This window comes from Bos grunniens, chromosome 22 (assembly GCF_055505025.1).
Source record: "Bos grunniens cultivar Pamir isolate PY7600 chromosome 22, Bosgru_T2T1.0, whole genome shotgun sequence".
NCBI classification, from domain to species: domain Eukaryota; kingdom Metazoa; phylum Chordata; class Mammalia; order Artiodactyla; family Bovidae; genus Bos; species Bos grunniens.
In genome coordinates this window covers 4490563-4508285 of record NC_141186.1, presented here as the reverse complement: position 1 = coordinate 4508285, position 17723 = coordinate 4490563, and the positions used below count along the sequence as shown (strand labels likewise).

At 41.0% G+C, this 17723-nt stretch overlaps 1 protein-coding gene across 25 annotated transcripts in view; it reads right to left on the bottom strand.

Moving 5' to 3' along the window:
- The window catches only part of RBMS3 (RNA binding motif single stranded interacting protein 3), a 797532-nt gene that overhangs the window by 450879 nt on the left and 328930 nt on the right, over positions 1-17723 (bottom strand). For all 25 annotated transcript variants that reach the window (XM_086365588.1, XM_086365575.1, XM_086365577.1 and 22 more), the window contains one exon: positions 2370-2461. Coding sequence is in view for 19 of the 25 variants with exons in the window: in XM_086365575.1 (XP_086221701.1) it covers positions 2370-2461 (92 nt within the window). In the remaining 6 variants the exon portion in view is untranslated. The remainder of the gene's footprint in view (positions 1-2369; positions 2462-17723) is intronic.

Below are 17723 nucleotides of genomic sequence, written 5' to 3'. Positions count from 1 at the left end.
CGGAATCCAATAGCTCAGTGAGAAATCTGCTAATACAAGTGGTCAAGCTTGTTCCATTTCATTGTCAAAGGCAGGCTATTTATTTGCTTCTGGGTAGTTCGATTACAGAGTCACTTGCTGCTGAAAGTTTTCCAGTAAGCAGCCGTGGACCTACAGCTCTAGGCTTTAGATTCAAAATCAGTGAGGAAAAGAGAATAAGAAGCTCCTCACAGATAGCATAATTGATAAGGCAGAGGTCTTTAAGCAACTCCAGAAATGAAATAAGTGCCTTTAAGCATCCCAGTTGGAATCTCCTTACTGTGTACAGGGGGCATGGGCAAGGGTCAAGATGCTGACTATAATTAATCATTTTTAGAAGCTCTTTAAAATATTTTCCCTTTTACAGTTTCCTGTCCAGATGAGATGTCAGTGATCGGTGTGTGTATATAAGAGAGAGAGAGATTCCTTGTATACCAAATGCTCAGAAACAAAAGGAAAATATTCACAATGAATTCTCAGTGGTTATAAAATCAAAGACAACTTTCTTTTCCTCTTGTGCAAGATACAAGTGGTTTTTATCTAACAAATAACTGTCTCTTTCTGAGAGACATTTGAACAGTGGAGATTATACAGACTGTAATCATTATTTCCAAACTGCCACAATCTAGCGATTTGCAAACTTTGGCAGTGTATCCAGAGAACAGATCAAAGATAAACGCCAATAACAAAGGTTTTACTTAAGCATGTGTGTCACCATTTTCTTGTCAATAGGTTCGAAATGCAATTTCTCTTTTGCATATCCCTAATAACTATATATTATATCACACGTTTGCTGGGTATAAGAAGCCACTACTAAAGTTGCCAAATAACTTGATTCTTTTGTCAGGTAACCTTTAAACCAACACATGTATGTAATTCCCTTATTAATTACAAGGATTAACTTCATCAATCTTAGTTCATGACCAAATTCAAAACTTCCAGTCACAGTCCTGAGGAGAAATACATTACACAACTCAAAGCTTTCAAATTCTAATTTATCCCACCTTGAAAACAATTAATGTGTCATTAAGGGCAATGAGTCCACCAAAGTAATCTCTATGAGCAGTGAACCACAGTGAAAGGTTAACAGATACGGGAGGTATCCGCTTGCTCGAAGATGAAGAAAACCAAATAGCCCATCTCTAGTTATCAGGTATTGAAACTGGAAAATGTCATCAAAGAATTTTAACAATGATAATAAAATCCCAATGACCAAAAAATTGACAACTTAGTGTAACTCAGCTCTCTCTGGGAAAAGTTAAGAGTAAGTATTAATATATAAATAAATATAACATCAATGCACTAGATCAGTATTTCAAGACCTACTGACTTTCCACCTAACTTTTGAGAAGCCAGAGATCTACACATTCACTGATAGGAATCAGAAAACTAAAGTTACATATGAGTAACCCCCAAATGACCATTATTTTCAAACAAATATGTACCGAGCATTCCTATGTTATAACTGATATTTAAAGCATTTCTATTTGGAAATAATCCTAGATTTACAGGAAGATCATATAGAGAGGTCCCCTGGGGCTCCACTCCATCTCCCCAAAGGTTATATGTTAATTTTAGTATAATATCAACACCAGGAAGTTGCCATTGAGTGAACAATATGTGTGTATAGTTCTATATCATTTTATATGTGTAGATTCTTGTAATTACCACTGCAATATCAGGATAAGAAATTATTGTAAATGATTTTATTTATTTTCTTGAATGTAAAAATGCATTATAATTTCAGGTAGAAAGCTCCATACTATTACTGGTTTTACAAAACAATAACAGTGTACTGAAAATTATTAATATATGGGAGACTGTTACCTAGGAAAACTCTATTTATAAAGGCCAAAGTGAAATCCTAGTAATACAGACAATATATGCTTGGGTTAAACTCATTTCCCTGCACAAATCAGACCATCCCCTCATTCAGGGATCATCTATCCCCAGCATGACAATGAGCAATTTTTCAACACATAGTTTATCAAAGACATCTTACTGAGAACTGGACTCTTCCAAAACTGTTTATAGGTGAGAGCCCCAGATTATACATGCGTGCACATACACCTCTCCTATCTGGGGTAAAACAGAGCATTTCACAAGTGCCCTTGAATCGCCAATAAAGTAACCATAATAAATGAGAACATTAATATATAATCACAAACAGTCGATGAAATAAACCAGCCAGATTCTTCCAAGCCAAGTCTATGATGAGGTTTCTTATTCCTCCCTACCAAACATAATCCAAATGGTCACAAACTCCAATTTCAATTCCTCTCTTAGGAATGGAAAAACATACGATCACAAAAGAAAAAAGTAATAAAGCAGAACTGAAACACCGTTCCTACCTTGGCCATCTGTGCCTGCACGCCATTTGCCTTGAGAGACGCTACTGCTTTCTGTGCAGCTGCTGGGCTGTCGAAATCTACAAAACCATACCCTGTGAAAACACAAAGCCCCGGGTTAGCGCTCGCAAGCCGCTCTGTGTCACTGATGCAATGGGTGTTTGTGGTCATACTCGCACTCATGACCCAGGTTGAACCATAGACCTCAATCTATGGCCCTTAGCATGTCAGGAAAGAGACCACAATATTAAACATAAAATAATGTGCTTATTTTCTAGAGGTTGCTTTGGACATTGGCTATGCAATCAGCAAGCTGATTTAGATTAATTTGGTGAATAAGGTAATATTATTTAATCATTTCTTTCTTCAGTGACTTTGTTGCAAGAATTAGGAATACAAAATGCTGAAAAATGTAGAAAAGTTTATCTCAAAAGGTAATTTTCTAACCCTCAAAAAACTTGATGGTATTAAAAGCAGTGCTAGAACCAGCATGAAGTTAGTGCCAGCACTTAACAGTTTCTGGCATTCAAGTAGTCATTCAATAAATGCATGTTGAATGAATGAATGAAGGTGATGAATGAGTTCAGGGAGATTTGAGCCCAGTTCCAGTTGATTTCCAAGCCCATGTTAACTCATTATAGGACGTGTCTCTCTCAAAGATAACATCCTAAATAAACAATTTTGACTGTTAAGGAACTTATGATAAATAGACAAATATTCAAATGTCTTTTAAAAATAAGAAACGAAGACCCATGTCACTTATTTGCTATTTTTTAAAGCTTAAGTAGAATCTTAAAAGAGCATAAAAGTTGCCCATGAAAGGGAAAAAGTCATGTCTGACTCTTTGCAACCCCATGGACTGTATGTAGCTCACCAGGCTCCTCTGTCCATGGAACTCTCCAGTCAAGAACATTGGAGTAGGTAGCCGTTCCCTTCTCCAGGGGATTGTCCCAACCCAGGGATCAAACCAGGTCTTCTGTATTGCAGGCAGAGTCTTTACCAGCTGAGCCACCAGAGAAGTCCCCAAAGTTGCCTATATTGTACTTTGTGTGCCTCTGTGTGTGGGTATAGTGAGGCCAAGGAAGTAGCCAGTAAAATGTAATAAATGAAAAAGGGGGATTTTGCATGCCCATGAAATATAGCTGTATTAGTCAGGGCTTCACCTGAGAGTAATTTCAGCTGCCAAAGATACTTCAAACTAGAAATGATCAAGAATGTGTGTAGGGTACTCAAAGCCCATCCCACATGCATCCCGCTCCTCTTCTCTGCTACCAGGCAGGTATCAGCTCTGTATCCCCTTCCTTCTCTCATGTAGAAGTTTTGAGGAGCACTGCTAAGGCAAACCTCCTAACCGTGAACTGTGACCCTCTTCCCTGAAATAACTAAAGAGTGAATAGGAATTCAATTACCAAGTTGTTTCTTGTAATTAACTTTTTAATTTTCTCCCCTTGAATCTTGTCTTCTTTTTCTCCCTCCCAGCATGTTAACAAAAAATGAACTTGTTACTCATCAGTGTACCTTCCAATGCTCTTGAAAACCTTGGAAGTTTGTGTTTCAAATACACAAGGAAGCCTGCTCTGTTAGTACTACTAATTCCTGTCTTCCCACAAAATTCAAACTATGTGAGTAATATGAGGATTGCCATCCCTGAGATGAGTAAAATGAGGGAAAAAGAAAAAAAAGAGGAGAAAGAGCAAAATAAGTCTAGAAGTAATGTTAGGAGGAGCATATGATAAAATAAAATATAGACTTTATCTATTATGGGCCAACAACTGCCCTGGGTGGGTGATGTGTTGGCACCTGATGAAATGATAATAATGCAGGTATCAATACCATTGTCCTCACGCCTGTTTATGTATTTACATAGAGAAATCAAAGTGTAAGCCAGGTGACAAGACTGACCCCCCAAATCACAAGTTGCTTAATTGGTAGAGCAGGATTTGAAGCCAAATCTGCACAGGCCTTTCCAAATACACTGTACAATGAACCACTTTATAATCTTACTTTGCAACCTATTTCTAGAAGCCTCTGAAGCCCACCAGCGAGAGGTCACAATTCTTCAAAATCCCTTAGATGTTGAGGCTAGCACATGGAATATAACAATCCCATAAAAAAAATTCAACCCAGCTCATTCAGTCAGTACACTTATCCGGGGGGTGATGGAGTTCTCAGCACAATGGGCTGCATGAGGTTTGCTAAGTCACCTTTCCCACCTCATGCTTTGGTCAATCTTCCTCGTTCATTCACGGGCTGCTTTCTCATTCAATAATGAAATTCTATGTCAGGCACTATGTATAGAGGTACAGAGTATAGCCTAGTGGGGACAAAACAGTTCCAGTTTGCATCCTTACTCAGCTTATAGTTGAGTTGGGAGATGAACATAAAATGAATAACCACACAAATGAATCTATAATAACAAATTGGTTTGCCTTCCTTGAAAGAAAATGAGAGCATATACCACAGACTCTGATGATTGACTGTTACTGAAGGTTTGAAGAAAGCAGGGGCATGAGATGACCTGCATTTTTATAATATCATGCTCACTGGCTTGTCCTGAAGATGGGATTGGTTGTAGGGGAGGTGGGCAATAGGAGCGGGATCAGGGAGATGACCTAGGGGCTATTATAGTAATCTGGACAAACAGCAACTGGCCATGAAATCGAAAGGATGAAATGGATGGTTTGACTTACATGTGGGAGGCAGAATTAACAGGACCCAGTGATGCATGGACTGGGTTCGGAATAAGGGAAACATAACAGACAAAGATTACTACTGGTTTTTCGGCGTAAGCCAATGGGTAGGTGGAGATGTGATTTACAGAAATTGGGAGCCTGGAGGAGGAACCAACACGGGAGAGGGAAAATTAAAATATCAGTTTGAGACATGATGAGCCTGAAATGCCTGTGAGACATCTAAGAAAAAATGCCAAGTAGTAGCTGGATATATTTGGCTGGTGCTCAGAAAGGGGAACAAGACTGGAAATAAAATCTAGGAGGTCAACAGCATGAAGGTTCGATTTGCAGAAATGGAAAAAGACAAAAGTGCCTGGTGTAAGTAGAAACAAAGAGCACAGGTTTGGAGCTAAAACTTCACCACTGAAGTGTTCATGAGATGAGAAAAGGAGATCTCAAAGGAGGCTGGAGGAGAATCCGATGGAAAGAAAGAAGTGCAAAGGGAAGAAGATGTCTCAAAGCCAAAGAGACAGAGAGAGAGATCACTGCTGTCCAGTGCCACTGTGAGAGCAAGATGGGAGCTTGAGACGCCCAGTGTTTTAGGAATGTGAACTTGTCTTTTTTAACCGTGGTTGATTTATAATATTGGATTAGTTTCGGGGCACAGCTTCAGATTCTTCTTCATTATAGGTTGTTACAATACTGAATATAGTTCACTCTGCTGTACGGTAGGTCTTTGTAGCTTATTGTATGTACAGTAGTATATATCATGTATTCTTACCATGCTCAGCTACAGGCCAGGGATGGGGACCGAAGGCTGCTTGAGTGGTTGAAGAGCAAGAGCGAGATGGAGAAGTAGAGAGTGTTTGCAGTCTTGTCTGCTATTCTGTCGCTGGGAAGGAGAGTTAGGAGCCAGCTTTAGCCTGAGGGGTATGTGAGGCTAAGGAGCTGTTCATGTTTGTTGCTTGTAAGACGGGAGATGCTATGGTCTATGGTTTCCAACCTTAGCTATATGCTAGAAGCACTTACTTGCGAGCTTAAAAAACGAGCAACGCTCATTTTTCACCTCTGGGAAAATGAAATAAGCACCTCTGGGAATGTGGCCCAGTTGTCTGCACACACATATGTGTACCTATTCCCCGGCCTGGGTTACAGGACTACTGAGTATTCATTCAAAATATTAAACATGAATTTATTTGTTGCCCTGCTATGAGACAGATACTGTTCTTAGTACTTTTGCATGCTGATAAGAAAGATCAAGCAGAAGTCAAGAGATTAAAGCTTAAGGCAGAAAGACATAACTTTTAGGATAATGTTCCTGAGAAAGTGGAAGTGTTAAGGGGGTTCTAGAACATGACTGAAGTGCTGTCCTTTGCTAAAACAGGGACCTGGTGTTTTGCTCATAGTAACTGGAAGGAAGAAAAAAAAAAAACATTTCCCAGGTGTTCTTTCTTTGTATATCTTTGTTTCTGGGACATAGCCTGAACTTAATAAACATTTGTCAAAATTAATTGACACCATGTTTAAAAAGATGCTAAGTTACTCCACGGGACTTATGTGGAGATTAACTAATAAAAGTGTCTTAATACACATTGACTCTACCAAGCAGCCATGGTTCACTCAGCCACGCTGCCACCCAGTGAGGCCCCAGGGATTTCACGACTCCCGGCTGCTATAACAGCGTGGCTTCCTCCACTTCATCCACCCCACACATCCCACAGGACAGTACAAAATCATGATGCTGAGCTCCAGGGCTAAACTCCAGTCCAAACAGAAGAAATCCCTGTCAGGGGAGGAGACTCCCTGAGCCTCCTCTGAATCAGGGAGGTGATGGGCGGACTTTGAGAAGAGTGTCTTTCCAAAGAGCCATCGTGCCAGCAAGGAGAGTGGCTCCCTAGTACAAAACATCTCTCCTGAAGACTCCTGGGAAACAAAGTTATAACATAATCAATGTTTTGAGGGCTTTCCTGGTGCTTCAGTGATTAAGACTTCACCTTCCATTGGGCGTAGAAGGTGGATCTTAACTTTCGTTGGATCTTAACTTCCATACAGGGAGTTAAGATCCTTCCTGCCTCATGGCCAAAATAACCAAAACATAAAACAAAAGCAATATGATAACAAATTCAATAAAGACTTTAAAAATGGTCTACACCAAGAAAATATTAAAAAAAATATTTCACTAAGTTCTGTTTTTCATACGAATTTACTTTCACTAATTAAAATGAACGTGTACAGGTAAAACATCTCAAGTAATTCCCCCCAAAACGCCACGATTCTGGAGGAAAACATGGCACTCTTGAGTTTTATGTGACAGCGTATACTACATCACAAACACAAAGAAACAGAATGAAATACGAAGCTGCCCCTAGAGAATAATGATGCATTTATGAAGGAATAAAGCAACTCCAACTTGGTTTCAATTTGCTCTCCTTAATGACAAATCATCAAGCCTGGGAACAGAAACCTCCATACCTACATCTGGTGAGGGGCAGCGTAGGGAGATTAGTTCAGCTCCAGCTAATAATGCTTTATGGTAACTGCTAAAATCCTCAGTAAAATGGGACCCACTGGAAACTCCGGCCCAAGAGGCTGGAAGGCCACTGGTCTCACTGCCTCAATTACATAATGAAGCCTGGCAGCAGGTTCAAATGGATGACAACTGTATGCCACTGTTTTCTCCATACACCCCGTCCTTGTTTTCCTTCCTTGTCAGGGGGAGAAGGCCAGCAGCTCTGCAATTAGCAGGAAGCAGAGAGCAGTGAGAAAGAGCTCCATGCTCCACGCTAATTAGGTCATTCGCCAAATGCACTCATTCCACTGGCAGATCTAATCAATGCTTTCCTGAAATGCTTGAAACTTGGTGTGTTAATTTAAAGTTTTGCTATTTTTTTTGCACTACAAGCCTAGTGACTTTATAAAGAAGCAAAAATATATTTATTTAGAAATTGTGACACAGTTCTACAAACAATGGTAATCCAGAGGTTTTTGGTTTTATTTTCTTTAGTATATCTGTAGGCAGCTTCTTGTGACTTTTGCCATTCAACGACACAATTGTGTGCCAATCCATTTGAATTCTGTTGCAAGTATCTTGATCCTCTTTTTAAATTTAGGTTTTATTTTATTTTGGAGTATAGTCGGGACATGACTGAGTGAGTAACAAGGAGCAGGGGGATAGTTAATTTGCACTGATGTGCGAGTTTCCGGTGTACAGCAGAGTGAGTCAGTTATACACACACATATACCTACTCTTTTCCAGATGCCTTTCCCATATAGTTGATTGCAGAAGATTGGGTAGAGTTTCCTGTGCTATATACAACAGGTCCTTGTTGATTATCTATTTTATAATTTTATTTATTCTGGCTGTGTTGGGTCTTTGTTGCTGCCTGGGTTTCTTTCTAGTTGTGGCAAGCGGGAGCTATTCTTAACTGTGGTGCGTGGACTTCTCATTGCAGGGGCTTCTCTTGCTGTGGAAAACAGGCTCTAGGCACATTCAGAAGCTGATTTTCCCAGGCTGTAGAGCATAGGCTCAACAGTTGTGGTGCACGGCTTAGCTGCTCCCCAGCATGTGGGATCTTCTCAGGACAGGGATCAAACCAGTGAGGCCTGCATTGGCAGGATGATTCTTTACCGCTGAACCACCAGGGGAGCCCCTGATTATCTATTTCATATAGACATTTTGTAAAGGTCAGTTCCCAACCTCCTAATTCATCCCTCATCCACATTTCTCCTTTGGTATCAACTTTATCATAGTCAACAGTCTTTTTCATACTTCTGTATTGCTAGTGGCTCTTTAAATGCTTTATGTAAATTGCTTACACATTTACCCACTGTGGATGGTTCTTTGTGTGGGGAAGTGATACAAACCAGGACTGCTGGCTCAGATGTGTGGTGGCATGAGCCCATGAGCTGAGCAAGACTTGCTCTCAGACTGTAACCTCACACTGCTTTTCATGTTTCTGTAAGAGGACTGTCAGAAAGCCCATTTGAAGTCCATGGCTTGAGGTAACACCCAACTTCTTCCAATGACAATCCAGCTGTGAGTCAAATGTGATTTTTAAAAAGAAGAAGTGAACACTTTGTCTAGGAATCACACATTCCACTCAAGTTCTACTCAAGCTTAAACAGCTGATGTTTAAGAATCACCCTGCCATAAAACCCCCACTTTCTATTTTGGCTTAAGAACATGCCATGGATGTTGTCTGAGCTCAAAGCGGGGAAACTAAATTGCAGGGAGAGAAGGTGGCCTGCAGGAAAGGAGGAGTGATTTGCAGGTTTCCTGAAAGTCTGCTGGGCTCAAGGCTGCCTCCAGGCATCTGTATTTCAGCTCAACGTTTTGTACATCACTAAATTGTTGAGTGACCGCCAAATGTCTTCTCTTATTATTGGATTTCCTAGTTCTCTGCATTATGTTGATCAAAGGAGGTAGCTGAAGGACAGCACTTATACATTCTTTGCTGCACATAATGCTTGTAAAACCAGACTAACAAGAGAACCTAACCATTTCTTCAGTATTTCCTTTCCCACTGATGTCCTGTGACTGATCATTACAGTGAAGCAAGGATGCTACAATACAACAGGCCTACAGCCTAACTTAGATGTGAAAAGAACAAGGGTGGAAGGAAAATCCTGCTAGAATGCAAAGGCCAAACAGCACTCATTTTGAAGGAAAAGAATCTAAACCATTAAAATCTGAAATGATTCGTTCTTTGAAGCATCTTTGGAAAAAAGGATGGGACAGTTTCATACAGAAAAGAACAGCATATGTACATCTCACGCAAAGGGCTGCAACCTTCAGATGCTTAGCAGGCAGAGGCGAAAAAGATGGGCAACAAGGTCCACCCACGGAAAACAGATTGCTTCACTCTCTTCCCTGATTTCTGAGCTTAATTACTTAATTCTGATATTCTACTTCCATAAACAGTAAAATAAGACATGAGGTTTTGCAATAGAACTGACCTGTGGGGAAAGACACTTTTGACTCATCATGTGACTTTCAGTTCAGTTCAGTTCAGTTGCTCAGATGTGTCCGACTCTTTGCAACCCCATGAATCGTAGCACGCCAGGCCTCCCTGTCCATCTCCAACTCCCAGAGTTCACTCACACTCAACGTCCATCGAGTCAGTGATGCCATCCAGCCATCTCATCCTCTGTTGTCCCCTTCTCCTCCTGCCCCCAATCCTCACAGTTATTATTTTTAATCTTAGTTTTTTTACTTACTTTTTATTGAAGTACAGTTGATTTATAATGTTAGTTTCAGGTGTACAGCAAAGTGTTCAGAATACAAACACACACACATACCGTTTTTCAGATTATTTTCCTTTACAGGTCATTACAGAATACTGAATATAGTTTCCTGTGTTATACAGTCAGACCTTGTTCTTTACCTATTTTATATATATTAGTGTATATCTGCCAATCCCAACAGAGAAGGCAATGGCACCCCACTCCAGTACTTTGCCTGGAAAATCCCATGGATGGAGGAGCCTGGTAGGCTGCAGTCCATGGGGTCGCTAAGAGTCGGACACGACTGAGCGACTTCCCTTTCACTTCTCACTTTCATGCATTGGAGAAGGAAATGGCAACCCACTCCAGTGTTCTTGCCTGGAGAATCCCAGGGACGGGGGAGCCTGGTGGCTGCCGTCTGTGGGATCACACAGAGTCGGACACGACTGAAGCGACTTAGCAGCAGCAGCAGCAGCCAATCCCAAACCACTAATTTATCCCTCCACTGCCCCTTTCACATTTGATAACTCTAAGCTTGTTTTCTATGTCTGTGAGTTTATTTCTGTTTTGTAAATAAGCACATGTATATCACTGTTGTAGATTCCACCTGTAAGTGATATCATATATTTGTCTTTCTTTTTCTGACATATTTCACTTAGTACGATCATCTCTATGTCCATCCATGTAGCTGCAAATGGCATTATTTCATCCTTTTTATGGCTGAGTAATATTCATTATATAAAGACAATGTGTATATATTACTATTAAATTTACTAAACATCTACTATGTGCAAGGAAATGATGTGTTCGATGCTGCAGGGAAAATTAAGATACTGTGACATCCATCCCTTCCTGTCGGGGAGCTTCTGATCTAGGAGGATAGATAAATACATTTAAATACAATAGGGGGTCCTCCTACACGGGGGGTTACGTCAGTGAGCACATGCAGAATGGCATGTTTTCATTTAGTTTAAAATGCGCGGGTTAGTGTGCACAGCCCTGCTCATCAGAGCTGGACACCCGTGTCAGGCTCCCTGTCAGTGAGCAGCATGATGGCAAAACTATCCACACTCTACATTTATGTGTATATTAGTCTTTCTGCTTTCCTGTTTCCGTGCATAATAGACGCATAGTAAGTTAAATACAAAACATAGGGAGGAGTCAATGTCACATAAAAAGTGAAAACAGGAACTTCTCTGGCAGTGCAGTGGCTAAGACTTCCCCTCCCAAGGCAGGGGGTGGAGGTTTGATCCCTGGTTGGGGAGCCAAGGCCCCACCTGCCTCCTGGCCAAAAATACAGAACATAAAACAGAAGCAGGATCATAACAGATGCAATAAAGACTTTTGAAAAACTGAGAATAAAGTGCTAGTATTCTAAAATGGCAAATATTCCTTCCAGGTGGGGGCAAACTCTGTACGTAAGAGCAAATGACAACACGAGGACTCGGGAAAAGAAACTGGGTCCCAAGTGGCATTCCCTGGCAGAATAAAACAATTACAAAGATGGACAAATTCAGGGAGCAGCATACTCAGCAGCGTGCCGCTTGAAAATGGGACACTGCTTATTCCATTTAAGGTGCATCAAAAGTATTAAGCCAAACACAAATTCAAATCCCAAAACTCACTTCCCTTCTCACCCCAATTGATTTTTAAACGAGAGAAATGGCTTCTATCTACTGAATAAAGTCAAAATTAGGATCAGGATCATTATTTATGGGCTTAGGGAGATCATTATGCTTTAGTGAGATTAAAGAAACTCACTGATTTGCCAAAGTCTTTGACTAAACCAGTCATGATGTTATTATAATATTGCAGAGATTAAGGGAGCAGCCTGCTTGGCTGTAAGTGGATAGATTAACCTCTGCAAATCATCCTGCAAAATTTTCCTTTCCTCATTCTAGGATACAAATAAAATATGTGTCTCATGTGAACTGCTGGTCCTAAGTTTCTCTGCCATCAAGAACAGTGGGAGATTTAAGTGTGTAATGCATTGTGTCCGCAGAAGCCAGCCAGAGTGTTGATAAAACAATTCTACTCGGTCTGCAACTATGATGGAAGCAAGCTACAACTGAATACTCTAATTACAGCTCTGCAATCCTTGTGCACAGAAGGGTTGCCAAAACTATGACTTTACACCTGTGCTCATCTTTCCCTCCCTCTCTCTGCTCTGGCCTTTCTATAGACAGGTACAGCTGTGGACTATTTCTCCATCAGAAGAGCAGAGATGGGGACTTCCTTAGTGGTCTAATAGCTAAGACTCCACACTCCCAGTGCAGGGGGCCTAGGTTTGTTCTTTGCTCAGGGAACTAGATCATATACAAGTGAGTGAAAGTCGCTCAGTCGTCTCCGACTATTTGCAAGCCCATGGACTATACAGTCCATGGAATTCTCCAGTCCAGAATACTGGAGTGGGTAGCCTTTCCCTTCTCCAGGGGATCTTCCCAACCCAGGGATTGAACCCACATCTCCCGCATTGCAGGTGTATTCTTTACCAGCTGAGCCACCAGGGAAGCCCAGATCGCATATGCTGTAACTAAAGATCCTGCATGCTGCAAATAAGACCTGATGTTCAGCCATGTGTTAGTCTCTTGGTCACTCAGTCGTGTCTGACTCTGCGACCCCATGGACTGTAGCCTGCCAGGCTCCTCTGTCCATGGAATTCTCCAGACCAAGAATACTGGAGTGGGTTGCCATTCCCTTCTCCAGGGGATCTTCCTGACTCAGGGATTGAACCGGGTCTCCTGCATTGCAGGCAGATTCTTGACCATCTGAACCATCAGGGAAGCCTTGCGCAGTCAAATAAAAATAAATGTGTATATATAAATATAATATATTTGTAAATATATATAAAGAAGAGCAGAGATTGTGGCCTCAGTATGTGAGAATCAATGGAAGGACGATCTCCCCCTTCACTCATACCACCACCATCAAGTACTTTAATCCACATTCACTCAATGGCTCCAGCCAATGAATGGCCTGGACACTTGAAAATAATGCATGCATGTGGTTAAAATTTTTTTTTTAAATAAAATATAAAAATCATGCCAAACAAAATGTTATTCAGTGAAATATAAATCCTTTTCCAACTAGATTTTAGGGCTTTGATCCCACTTCCCAAGAAACTATCCAACGATTCCTTCTGAGTTCTAACTGAAAAACAAACAAACAAAAAATAGCTGAAACTAATTTGTGAGCTCTTCTTTGTGTATGTATTAGAAGCACTTAGGGATTCATATAGAAAAGGAAATAGGAGGGAGGAGGGTTCAGGATGGGGAACACATGTATACCTGTGGCGGATTCATTTTGATATTTGCCAAAATTAATACAATTATGTAAAGTTTAAAAATAAAATAACATTAAAAAAAATGATGAAATGAAAACCATTTGTAGTTAAGATTTTGCCAAACACTTCTAAAAGATTTATGAGCTCACATTATGCCTTAGCCAAATGTGTCCTACTTTACCAAACTGATTTATTCCAATATTTTAAAAGATTTTTTAAATCAATAAAATAGTAATAGGCAATACTTTCAAGGCCTTGTAGACTTTAGAGAGTGATTTCCCCTAACTTTTTCATTTCTTTCAAAGATGTTTCAAAGGACCTTTAGGTATTACAAACCAAAGATATCAGAAACCAGTGAAATCAAATTCACACAATATCCTCCTGAAATATAAGGATTGTAAGCCCATTTTCCTTCTCATTGCAACGAAGTTAGATCTTTCTCAAAGGGATTTGGGAAATATATCAGGATCTTAGGAGAAAACATTTCAGATCTGTGATTCAGAAAGCATGCCAAGAGTTTGAATTGTCATGTCATTATATTCATGACTGCACATTCATTTGTAAGTTGATAGTGAATTTTTTTCAACAATCAAAGACACATTTTCCCCAAAGTAATTTGACTGTAATTTGTAAATTGGTATGGTAGCTCATGACACCAACTCTTCTGGGTCCTTTGATAGCTGGTGACCCATGACTTCCAGCCCAGGCCTTCCCTCATCTAGGCAGAGCTTCCTTGAAAAATCCTAGTCATTGGAATAGACCAGGATTTCTTATCCTAGGAGATGCTGGTTGAAATGCAATTTGGGGAGCCTTGACCAGTATGTTCAATGGTCCTAAATAGGATCAGGGCCTGGATCACTAGGGACATGGCTCTATAAGCAGAGCCTGGAGAGGCCTACCTTGAAAGGCTTCCTTCTTTGCTACTTTATGTGGTGTCTGAGGGCCAGCAGCAATGACATCAACCAGAAGTTGGTCAGAAGTCAGACTCTCAGGCCCACCCTAGAGCTACTGGCTCAGACCTTCCATGTTGACAAGATTTCCAAGTACCTGAGGGCACACTAAAGATTGAGACACCCTGGCCCGCAAGCAGACACTCTTTCAAATCATCACTGCACACACCATGCTCATAAAACAGAAGGAGAAATGGGGATCATGTCATTCAACCGCCCTCTGATCTTGAAATATGCCATGCGGTAGCACTGAGTCCAAAGGCAAAGAGCACGAAGATAGAATTAAGGTTAATAATATTACCTCAATTATGTATTGGCTCTGGGTAGTGAATGAATATAAATGCCTTCAAAGCACCTGGCCCAGTGCCTACGTCCTCATCCCTCTCCAGCGCCCTCATCTTCTCAAATTGTACTGTACCCTGATGCAATCCACTCATCTTAAATACATTCTGGGACAAGACCGGCAGCTGTATTTCATTCTCCACATAACAATTTTTTAATACATGTTTAAAGACAGCAATCCTGCCCCTGCTTGTATTTGCAAAAATGAATATTTGAAAATACAGGATTGGGGCTATTTTTACATAATAGCCAATTTCAGGACAACTGCATGCCCTCCCCCTCTTTCTCTTTTATTTGTCCTTCAGAGGTATACCTAATTCTGTTCTAAGTTCAAATTGGTCCTACATGAATATGTTCCCTTAAAAAAAAAAATACTGTTCATTTGAGGAAGCAGGTAACCAATGTGAAGAGTGATTATACAATAAATGTATTATGCAAATTCCAGTGAACATTTTATGCACATTGGATAAAGAATCAAATTAAAGTCTCATAACCCTTGGAAAATTAGAGTTAGCAAGCACAGAGGTTGATTTGCCCTTGAACACAAAAACTGCTAGGAGCAGACACTCCCCCATCATTTCCACAAAACTGAACCATTTCAGAAAGTTTTAGATTAAAATAAGAAATCCCCCAGGAGTCATAAAGATTGGCTACTTTTATAGGAATAATTTGGAGCCACAATTTGAAAGTGTTATGAGTTGGAAGGAATGGGTGAACTTTTGTGTCACGTCTTGCAAAGCTGGTATTCCAGGTAATCGGCCAGTTTGAAACATCAGAAATTGCACAAGGAGAGTGTCAGAGAAGGGGAAAGATTTCTGAAGAGCAAGTACAAGAGGGCTGATTTAAGATCTTTCCCCACAACAAGCCGAGTGGCAGGTCTGCGACAGACCACACGCTCCTTCGATTACCCTTCACACAATGTAATGATGGGACATAATAGCCGCCTTCCTATTACATTGTCCTGTCCACTTTGTGCCGTTTGCCAACACGGATTCTCCCATTGTCTGTCCACGGAGGAATAATGGACCATTAAGAAGCACAATGCAGAGGGTCAGCACAGCATTTACCTATTGGAGAACAGAGAAGCCATCACATGCGTCTCTCTAGGTCAATAAGCAAGTATGCGTGTGAAGAAGGTGTGTCAAAAGCCCATTCTGCTCCCAATTTTTACACGTGGAGTCAGGGTGCAGGCTCTAGTGCTGAGAAGAGCCCATCCACTCATCAACTCCTGGAAATCAATTTTGTTTCCTGTTCATCCTTTTTGGGAACCAGGCAGGAAGTAAATATGAAAACTGTGCCATTGACTGAACAAGGGTTCAGTGGGGTCCTCTTCTGAGTTCTGAGGACTGCGCTATGTGGAAGAAAAGACAGACAAGATGGGGATTACCTCCTAAGGGGACAAGGAAGCCCGGAGGAGAAGCGGCCTGTAACGCCCCATGCTCCTGAAGTGCTGTACACGGTGTGGTGTGTGTGTGTCAAACCACAGAGACCGATAGGGCACAGCGGAATGCTGGAACGAGAGAGCTTATTTCTGAGGGGAGATAATGGAGATGAATCTGAGCTCTATAAAATGTCCCTTTTTCTTACTCTATAATGTCTTTCTCAGCTTTATTGATGTGTGATTTACATCTGATCAATGCCCCATTTCCATGTATAGTCTGATGAGTTTTGACAAGTACATCCACCTGTATACCAGCATAACAACCAAGATTGAGCACTTTCATCACCCTCAAAGGTCCTGATTCCTCCTTGCAGTCATGCATCCCCAGCTGCCAGCCCCGCAGACCCTGAACTCCCCCGTCATTACAGATGCACGTTGCCTTTCCCAGAAACTCACACAAAGAGAATCACAAGCATGTACCCTTTTCTGGTTTTGTTTTTTGCTCAGCGTAATGATAACCTTTAGACATGAGAAGGAAAGGGAATTTTAGTGTGAGCAAAGATTTAGGGTCAGGTAATTAAAAGGTGAGTTCAAGGACTTGTGGGGACAGCTAAGTTAGACTAAAGAGGCCTGGGAAGGGAGACACATGACCCAGCCATCTGACCTCGCACAGCCTAGAACCTGTGAACAATTGTACATCAACCCTGCACCACTCTTCTGCTCTCACGATACTCAGACCACACTGCCGCAGGACATTTGCACGTGCTGTCCCCACTGGCTGGAATGGCCCTCTCCCAGACTGCACACACCTGGATTCTCCCTCTCCTCCTTGGGCCTCTATCACCACATGTTCTTAAAGTCCTTCACTGCACTAGGCACAATCTGTGGATTATTTTATTTATATATTTCACTAAAACAGACTGTCAAGGACCAGATAACAGAGAACAGGATGGTTCTGCTCATAAATGGACAAATCACCAAGACTTGAGAGATGCTTTCTGGTTTGGTTCATCTTAGCCACTGAAAGAATGAAGAAGCGAGTGAGTGAAAGAATGAATGGTAAATGTGTAAGAAATACCTCTGTTTTCACCCAGTCACATATATCACCTAGGGCACTGTAACTCACACAACACTCTGTGACAAACAACTCTCCACCTTTCTTCTTCTAAAACACCCTTGTGTCATTATATAATTTAAAGGCAACAGAGTCTTGTAAATTTGCAATACCAACTCCCAGATGGCAGCATCAGCCTGATCTATGTGTGTGCATTTTGGGGCAACAAGACAAAATAATTAACATCCAGAAAGACCTGGAAGAGGCTAGGTGTCAAAGTCACCAAGACTAAAAAGACACTAACTGTTATTATAATAAGGCAGAGTTCTCTTTTTTAAATATGTCCAAAGTGCCCTGAAAACAGGACTGAAGTATTTTGGTGTTAACACTTTGGCTGTTTTTGAGGAACTGGAGTTTTGTGCTCTAGGATTTTAAGGTGAAGTGAGCCCTTG